The following is a 10302-nucleotide window of genomic DNA, read 5'->3' as shown; positions in this document are numbered from 1 at the left end:
AGCGTCTTGCTCAAGGACACTTCAACACTAACTCTGGGGGCAGGCCAGGCGCCAGGATGAAATGACTGAGGGGGCAGTTGGAAATTGTGGGGGGGCACACCAGTCGCGCAGCGCACGCGTGCATGTCGCGGGACCCGTGCGCGCGCGCAAAATTTTGGGGTTAATTGCGCGGATTGTGGCCATTTTTGTGCGTTTTTTGTTACTTTATTTCGGGTTTAGGGTTAGGGTTAGGGTTAGGGTTAGGGTTAGGTTAGGCTTATGTTATTTAATTCTTATTTTTGCCTGATTTTACCAATTTTGTTATCAAAAAAATAATTATAAAAAAAATAATTAATTAATTTTTTTTTCTTTTCAAAAATAAACTGAGGGGGCACAATTTGAAACTGAGGGGGCACAGCTGAGGGGGCACAGCCCCCCCGTGGCGCCGGGCCTGTCTGGGGGAGCCCAGGGCTCCGGACTTCATTCGGACGCTCTGCCGGGCACTCTAACCCTGAGCCACTGTCTGCCACCCCTGTGTGCGCACGTGTGTGTGTGTGTGTGTGTGCATTGTGTGTGCATTGTGCGTGCGTGCGTGCGTGCGTGCGTGCGTGCGTGCGTGCGTGCGTGCGTGCGTGCGTGCGTGCGTGCGTGTGTGTGCATGTGTGTATTTTGTCACCTGCAGCTCACACCAGGCCACCTCCACGGTGGTCTCAGTATCCAGACCCTTGTAGACGGTCTTGAAGGAACCCTGACCGATCTCCACGTTGAACTTCAGGAAGCGTCCGTCGGGGGAGGTGGCCACGGCCCGCGTCTCCACTTCCTCTTCCTGTTCCTGTTCCTGTTCTTCTTCCTGCTCCCTCTGGCCGGGGGGGGGTCTCCTCATGGGACCGCCGGCGTCTGACTCCTCTGAGGAGGAGCTGACCACCAGGGTGGGCCCGGTGGGCCCGGTGGGCCCGGGTTCTGCCTGCATCCTGGTGCTGAGCGGACCTTAGTGGTGGAACAAGACAGGGTTAAAGGATGACTTCACCCATTTTCAACCTGTCTTCATATAATTGGTCCTCACTAATGCTCATTATAAAATGGCTCCATTTTTGTCTACTCGCTCTGTGTCTCAGAAGAGGGCTGTGGACAGAAACCTGTCTACCAGTGACATCATCGATGGGGAATCCAAGCTAATAGAAACTGCAGGCTTTCTAATCCTGGAAAGTTAGCATGCTGTATATAATGGTAGGCATTGTTCTCACTTTAACACATTGAGTGCCAATCGCGTAGATCTACGCGAACCTATTTAAAGCCGACACGTGCCAATCGCGTAGATCTACGAGAACCGCCGGTTCGCGTTGATTTCACCAAAAGTGCACTTTCGGAAATTTTTGATCTACTTCCGTTTCCGGTTTGACCACCGGAAACGGAATTATTTGGGATCCGTTTTTGCCGATCCCGTCGGCCCTCGTTCTAATGACGAAACTGAAACTCCATTTTCTCCTTGTATTTTTTTCTCCTCGCATATCACTGTTTAACGTAAACCGTTCTAACTACAACATGGAGGCACCGTTTGACACGTGGTCTTCACTGGTAGAAGCAGTGAGATGTCCGAGATGTTTACAAACAGTGGAATGGAATGTGTTAATAAAAATCGAAATAAAAAAATCGAAATATTGAAGGAAAAAAATAAACCTTCCTAACGATGATGTCACTGGTAGACGGGTTTCTGAAGTGTCCACAGCCCTCCTATGAGACACAGACTGAGGAGGAAAAATATCCACCATTTTATCAGGAGCATTAGTGAACATGAGCCGCTTTAATGACTTCAGTCTATATTAGTAGCTTAATGACTAGTATTAACATTATATTGTCATTTTTTATGTCCAATGTATTTGTATTTACGTTTATAAAGATAACAACTAAATGCATTTGAAATCAAATTAAAAAAATACTTTTTAGGATGCCAATTCAAAAGTAGCAAAAATAGCAGATCTACAAGCTCAAAACGTTTTTTTTTTTTTTACTTTTTTTTTTTTTTTTTTACTTTTTTTTTGTTGCTACTCTTGTGTGACATAGAATGGCGAAGTACATTCATTTACAAAAAAGATTAAAATACGGAGTTAAGAGGTGTCTGCCCGACAACAACCATAATGCAATGTGTTCCTCTGGAGTGAGTGTGGAAACATAGTGGGCCTCTGCATCCTCAGGGTTGCATCACCTCTGTAGTAGTGAGTGTATATCTGTCTGCTTTCTTAACTCTTTAAGACCTGAGAACGCATCTGTGTGTCATTTTTAGATTTCGTTGGGCTATTCAAAAATAGCAGATCTACAAGCTCATAGCGCGGCACCGAGTGCCGCGCTATGAGCTTGTAGATCTGCTATTTTTGAAAAATCGTGAAAAATATTGTGCAAATCTTTGAATATATATATATATTTAAAGCGAGCATTTCTAGCTAAAATGTTATTGCTTCTGGGGATTCTACAAATGTCTTCTAAATCAGTTTAAAACAGTTTTCTGAAACACTTATGTTGCTATAATATTAATGTCAGCGTCAAGGAGCCCCACAACGATATGTATTTGGCTGCGGACCCCCATCTCAAAAAAAAAAATCCAGGGACCCCCAGAAGCAAAGATTTGAGTAAAAAACAATTGCTTTATAGATATATATTCAAAGATTTGCAAAAAGAAAACACGATTTAAAAAAAAATAGCAGATCTACAAGCTCATAGCGCGGCACTCGGTGCCGCGCTATGAGCTTGTATATCTGCTATTTTTTAATAGCCAAAAGTATAAAATATGGATAAAGTGGTTACACATATGCGTCCCCCGGTCTTAAAGGGTTAAATGTCATCGTGATTTGATCCCATTTGAAACAAAGCCGTTGTGCTTTTATGAGCGATCCAGTGCAGAGGACCGTGTCTTGTTAACTGTTCTTCCATGTTCTGTTCCCACGTCTCTCTAAACAATGTACATCAATCAATCAATCATTCACGAGAGGTTTCTGTCCAGCACTGACCTCCAGCTGCAGTGTCAGTGGTCTGTGAGCTCTGTGAGCTCTGTGAGGTCTGTGAGCTCTGTGACACCTCCTCATCGGTCTCCTCTTCCCCTGACGTCTGAGACATGATGATGACCTCGATGACCGTGACTCATTTAACCCCCGATCGCCTGGAAGAACACAACTCATTATTTAACCATGAGACCCGAGGACGATTCTACAAATGTCTTCTAAAACGGTTTTCTGAAACACTTTATGTTGCTGTAGTATCAGTGGTTCTCAAACTTTTTCCATGTCAAAGACCCCCCGCCAAAATGATATGTATTTGGCCGCGGACCCCCATGTCAAAATATGTTGTAAAATAAATGTTCACTTTGAAAAAAAAATATATATTTAAAGATTTGCACAAATGTTCACGATCTTTCAAAAACTAGCATGATCTCTACAAGCTCACAGCACGGCACTCTGTGCCACGCTATGAGCTTGTAGATCTGCTATTTTTGAATAGCCAAAGAAATCGTTTCCGGATTGAATGGGTTAACATTAATACAAAAAAGACTTAACATACAAGGATGCGTGGTTACCGTGGTAACACAAAAGGGCCCTTTGCTCTGATCCAACTATAGGCAGAAACATTCACTTTTCATTTTCAGGCCAAAACACAGACGTCTTTGGGTGTCTTTCTAACCACTGCAACCCCAGCACCCATATTCTGGGGAGACAATTAGCACAAAGAAACTGCAGATCTACACGCTCTTTTGAGCTTGTAGATCGACGTTTTTTCTTAGCAAAGACAGAAAAAAAGCGATCCAAGTACAGAGACAACGCAGGTCCAGTCGACCCAGTCTGGAGGGTTTTTAAGTGGTTATAAAGTCCCTTTAACTTGGTAAAAGTAAGACAGCATCATGTCAATAACCAGTCATAAAGTATTCATGTGAGCACATGACATGATTAGATTACAATCAGAATGTGTTAAACACATTACTGTACCATCTGTCTCTTAGATCTACTCCTTTTACTGAGAAGAGAAGAAAGTGTGACAAACTGTGTAAAGAGTTAAACCAAATTAGATCAAAAACCTTGACTAGCACAACTGTTACTGAATAGAAAGCAAGGCTTTAGTTGGCGTTTTGTTTTGAACATGTTGACGTCCAAAGAGGCCTTTATACTGAAGTTTAAAAACCAATCTGCTTCAGAGAGAGACTCATTTAAAACTCTTTCACGGCATCTCTTATTTGTAACGTTCACTGGTGTAAAGTAACTAAGTACATTTACTGACGTACTGTACACAGCTTAAAAGGTGCGCGGATAGGCCTTAGGTTAGATCACATATTTTAATAGCTTTTTTTTGGTGAGATCTGACGTTCATAGTGACAGAACACTATGCAACCAAAAAAAAAAAAAAAAAAAAAAAACAGAAGTCTCGCTAGACGAGATTGAAATCTCGAGATTGAAATCTCGTCTAGCGAGACTTCTGTTTTTTTTTGTTTTTTTTTTGGGGGGGGGACAGTGTTCTGTCACTATGAACGTCAGATCTAAAAAAAAAAAAAAAAAAAAAAGCTATTAAAATATGTGATCTAACCTAAGGCCTATCCGCGCACCTTTTAAGCTGTGGCGGCTCAGGGGTGGAGTTATGAAAAATTTCTACTGTACCATTCATCCTAAGATATCATAACGTCATAGAAAATGTAAGAAAACTTTAGTCCAAAATTCTCCTTTAAGTAAAAACTTGAAGTACTGTTACTTTTCTGCCGTATTTCCAAATTTAAATACTTCTACTCCACGACATCTCAGAGGAAAATGTTGTATTTTTACTCCCCTACAATTATTTGAAAACTTTAGTTACTAGTTACTTTGTAGATTTTGATTATTAAAAAATGTACCACTTCAGCCCTATTTAAACTTTGGCTATTTGAAAATAGCAGATCTACAAGCTCACAACGTGAATAGACAAAGTTTAAATAGGGCTGAAGTGGTAAATGTTTTAATAATAATCAAAATAACTAGTAACTAAAGTTTTCAATCAATCAATCGATATGAGTTCTCTCTCAAAAAAATAAACAACGACCATGCGGCCAATCAGAATCTACACATAGAAAAACTATAGCCATTCTCTCCTCCCGCCACTAGAGGCCAGTAGGGTCACTGGCCTCAAGAACAGCTCGAGAACCAAGCATTTGCAATGGATTCTGGGAACTGCTCAGAGTGAGACAGTAAATAATGGTGTTTTTTTCCTCCAGCTGCTATAAAATCTAAATGTTTTATTTATGTATTTATTTATTTTTTAATTGACACAGTTAATGCATAGATGTACAGTAACAAAGTATATAACACAGTATATTTATTTTACTAACTGTACAATACCAGTGATGGAAGAAGTACTCACATATTTTACTCAACTAAAAGCAGTGGTGGAAAAAGTACTCAAATTCTTTACTTAAGTAAAAGTACCAATACTGCAATATAGAATTACTCTGTTACAAGTAAAAGTCCAGAATTCAAAATGTACTTGAGTAAAAGTACAAAAGTATTGGCATCAAAATGTACTTAAAGTACCAAAAGTAAAAGTACTAAATGTTTGAAAATAGCAGATCTACAAGCTCACAACGCGTCGCGATGCGACGCGTTGTGAGCTTGTAGATCGGCTATTTTCAAATAGCCTGTGTATGAAATAGGGCTGAAGCAGTTAATGTATGTTTCATAATATCATAATTTATATCTGAAAAGTAACTAGTAACTAGAGTTTTCAAATAATTGTAGTGGAGTAAAAGTACAATATTTGCCTCTGAGATGTAGTGGAGTAGAAGTAAAAGTATTGGAAATTGGAAATACTCAAGTAAAGTACAAATACCTCAAAATTGTACTTAAGTACAGTACTTAAGTAAATATACTTAGTTACTTTACACCACTGACTAAAAGTATCGATACCTTATTGTAGAAATAGTCAGTATTCAAAGTTCGGTATTCAAAATTTGTATTTGCATCAACATATACTTAAAGTGCCAAAAGTAAAAGTACTCATTATGCAGAAGGTCCAATTTCACAAGTTTTCATATGTATAAATTGTATAAAAATCCTTTGAAAATAGCAGATCTACAAGGTCAGTATTATATATTGCTATTCTTAATGATTTATTCTTATCGAGAATTTATATTATTGCTGACCAGAGCGTTTTACTTACTTACTTACTTACTTACTTACGTGTGTGTGTGTGTGTGTGTGTGTGTGTGTGTGTGTGTGTGTGTGTGTGTGTGTGTGTGTGTGTGTGTGTGTGTGTGTGTGTGTGTGTGTGTGTGTGTGTGTGTGTGTGTGTGTGTGTGTGTGTGTGCGTGCTCGTATTCTATTGTTTGGGAACAATCCAAGTCTTTTATCTTGAAGTGTGGGGCTCAAAGTTTAACGTGCAACCTGTATGCCATGTGTTCACATACTGTAGCACGGTACAAATGTAACCAAACGGACCCTCATCCATTTGTAATCCAGAGAGTATAAATGTAACCAAATGGATCCGTTACTTTTTGTACACTCTTATTATGATAATTATATTAACAGGTTTAAATAGTGCCGCTTCCCTTCCCTTGATACAGAGTGATAGGACCAACAATCAGGTCTATTTGCCACTATGCAGCCAAATGTATGTGAGGCAGCGGTGGAAAAAGTAGTCAAATGTTTTACTTAAGTAAAAGTATCAATACTGCAATGCAGAAATACTCTGTTACAAGCAAAAGTCTGGAATTCAAAATGGTCTTGAGTAAAAGTACAAAAGTATTGTGGCATCAAAAAGTTTTCAAATGTATAAAATGTATACAAATCTTTTGAAAATAGCAGATCTACAAGCTCACGATAAGTCGCATAGATGCCACGCATTGTGAGCTTGTAGATCTGCTATTTTCAAATGGCCGAAATGTATATAGGGCTGAAGTGATCAATGTATGTTTTGTAATAATAATCAAAAAGTAACTAGTAACTAAAGGTTTACAAATAATTGTAGTTGAGTAAAAGTACAATATTTGCCTTTTAGATGTAGAGGAGTAGAAGTAAAAGTACTGAAAATTGGAAATCCAGTAACAAAAAATATATAGTACTGTAAATAATACTTGTACAGTACTTGAGTAAATGTACTTAGTTACTTTACACCACTGATGTGAGGTCCAGAAAATACTGTGCAACAACAACTCAACAATAACACAAACTATGATATAAGTGAATAATTTCAATAGCAGCAGTAAAAACCAGCATAACACAATAAAGGTCAAATAAATGTGCAAATAAAGCACAACCATATTATGTCCTCATACCTTGCGTATATACACCAGCAATATCAACAGATACCTTGTATTATATACTATAGCAGCAGTGGTGGAAAGTAACTGAGTACATTTACTTAAGTACTGTGCTTTTGAAGTATTTTTTCACTTTACTAGAGTATTTCCAGTTTAATACTTTTACTTCTACTCCACTACATCTCAATACTTTTGTACTTTTAGATTCTTACTTGTAACAGAGTATTTCTACATAGCATAATTGATACTTTTACTTAAGTGAAATATATTTGAGTACTTTTTCCACCACTGAGCAGCAGTAACACAAGTTGCGAACAACAATTACACATCAAGAAGTATCTTGATGTGGTTTACCATGTGACCTCCATGCTGTATTAGGTTCTGTTTATTCAACATGCAGAGACTATTTGTAGGAATGAAAGCAAAGGACATTCTTCAAAAGCACATCTTCTTCTTCACAGAGTCAGCATTAAGAGAGATAAAAGAGCACAGCAACAAGAGATAAGAGAGAACTTAACATTCCTTCAATACAAAGTACAACTCATAGTCAAACTAAACACTAAACATACTGAAGAGGAGAAGCTGTGCTGTGTGTATGAAACATTAGTATGTAGAATCAGTGTGTTTACCTGTTGTGACACGCAGTCTGTCCTTTCTGTGTTGATGTGAAGCTGATCTGCAGTCTGACACACACTCTGCTTCTATCAGTAGCCGCCAGAACTACCCCCCCCCCACACACACACACACACACCACAACACACCCCTCTGCTGGAGACGATTTTGCATGAAGTGCTTTTACTGCACTTATGTAACTACTACTACTACTACTACTACTACTACTACTACTACTACTACTACTACTACGTGTGTGTGTGTGTGTGTGTGTGTGTGTGTGTGTGTGTGTGTGTGTGTGTGTGTGTGTGTGTGTGTGTGTGTGTGTGTGTGTGTGTGTGTGTGTGTGTGTGTGTGTGTGCGTGCGTGCGTGCGTGCGTGCGTGCGTGCGTGCGTGCGTGCGTGCGTGCGTGCGTGCGTGCGTGTCTCAGAGGGACAGACAGTGTAGGTGAGATTACTAGTAGTGTGTAGTGTGACGGCGTCATGAATACGGACACACACACATTGTATTACCAGCATTCTATGAATGCCATTTTTAACCCCTTGAAACCCAACATAGCCGATCTACAAGCTCACACAAAACACATCGAGCCGCAGCGCTTTGTGCGCTTGTAGATCTGCTGTTTTAGAATAGCCAAAGCCAAGCATTCGCGCACGCACACATCAAGGAGCAGCATCAGAGTTCAACCGGGGTGAGACTTGATATCATATGCATTCTATGTATAGAATGTCATTTTTTGAGTTTGCAAAGTTGTGCACGCACACACACACACACATAGATGCACACACACACTATTTTAAGGCATGGCAAATGTATTTGTAGTAAAGCTCGTTTCAACAACAAGGTGTTGCTGCGTTCATTCACTGACCAGAACCTTATGAAACTACAGGATAAATCACACTGACACCAACACTGTCCCCAATGTGACATGTTGACCACGCCCCCATATGTGTGTCTCTCTCTCTCGCTCTCTCTCTCTCTCTCTCTCCTATGCACACACAGTCACTGGAGTATGTTTACTCCCACCTGTTACATGGGGGGGGCATTGAGGGGCCTTATCTCGAGGAAACACGCACGCACGCGCACACACACACACACACACACACACACACACACACACACACACACACACACACACACACACACACACACACACACACACACACACACACACACACACACACACACACACACACACACACACACACACACACACACACACACACACACAGCTTGTGCCTAGTCATCCTTACAGATAAGTGAATATACATTTAGTGTTTATGTATTTACTGTGTGTGTGTGTGTGTGTGTGTGTGTGTGTGTGTGTGTGTGTGATTATTGACAGATAGGAACTGCATTAACTGCCTCCCAGAATGGCTTCTATTTACAACGTATAGTTTAAAACTCTCATTATACAGATCTGTGACAATTAAACTATAAGATCATAGTAAACAACATGAGCTGCAGTCAACAACCACCTTTTTTCACTGATAAAAACTAAACAAAAACTTCATAAAAGCTAAATCAAAACAGTAGAGTAGAGTAGAGTAGAGTAGAGTAGAGTAGAGTAGAGTAGAGCACAGCAGAGCAGAGCAGAGCAGAGCAGAGTAGAGTAGAGCAGAGTAGAGTAGAGCAGAGCAGAGTAGAGCACAGTAGAGCAGAGCAGAGCAGAGTACAGTAGAGCAGAGCAGAGTAGAGCACAGTAGAGTAGAGTAGAGTAGAGCAGAGCAGAGCAGAGCAGAGCAGAGTAGAGTAGAGTAGAGTAGAGTAGAGCAGAGTAGAGTAGAGTAGAGTAGAGCAGAGTAGAGTAGAGTAGAGCACAGTAGAGCAGAGCAGAGCAGAGCAGAGTAGAGCAGAGTAGAGTAGAGTAGAGCACAGTAGAGCAGAGCAGAGCAGAGCAGAGTAGAGTAGAGTAGAGTAGAGTACAGCAGAGCAGAGCAGAGTAGAGCAGAGTAGAGCAGAGTAGAGTAGAGCACAGTAGAGCAGAGTAGAGCACAGTAGAGCAGAGCAGAGCAGAGCAGAGCAGAGTAGAGTAGAGTAGAGTAGAGTAGAGTAGAGCAGAGCAGAGCAGAGTAGAGTACAGCAGAGCAGAGCAGAGCAGAGTAGAGCAGAGTAGAGCAGAGTAGAGTAGAGCACAGTAGAGCAGAGTAGAGCACAGTAGAGCAGAGCAGAGCAGAGCAGAGCACAGTAGAGCAGAGTAGAGCACAGTAGAGCACAGTAGAGCAGAGCAGAGTAGAGTAGAGTAGAGTAGAGTAGAGTAGAGTAGAGTAGAGTAGAGTACAGTACAGTACAGTACAGTAGAGTAGAGTAGAGTAGAGTACAGTACAGTACAGTACAGTACAGTCAGCATGCTGGTGAACACCTGAGCTCAACAGAATGAATGAATGAGCCGTTTGTCCAGTGCAGACAGCTGATACGGCCCGACCTTTGACCTCCGTCCATTAGGCAG

At 40.7% G+C, this 10302-nt stretch overlaps 1 protein-coding gene across 1 annotated transcript in view; it reads right to left on the bottom strand.

Moving 5' to 3' along the window:
• Positions 1–7912, bottom strand: part of LOC308098673 (uncharacterized protein) — a 41171-nt gene extending 33259 nt beyond the window's left edge. Inside the window, 3 exon segments of the mRNA XM_080447080.1 lie at positions 656–966; positions 2982–3130; positions 7870–7912. Of these exon segments, the coding sequence (XP_080303206.1) occupies positions 656–966; positions 2982–3087 (417 nt within the window). The 5' untranslated portion in view covers positions 3088–3130; positions 7870–7912.
• Positions 7913–10302: the final 2390 nt, after the last annotated feature.

The sequence above is a fragment of the Gymnoscopelus braueri genome, assembly GCF_963280865.1.
Source record: "Gymnoscopelus braueri genome assembly, chromosome: 13".
NCBI classification, from domain to species: Eukaryota; Metazoa; Chordata; class Actinopteri; order Myctophiformes; family Myctophidae; genus Gymnoscopelus; species Gymnoscopelus braueri.
The sequence above is the reverse complement of the archived record's forward strand: the minus strand, read 5'-3'. Positions and strand labels throughout refer to the sequence as shown.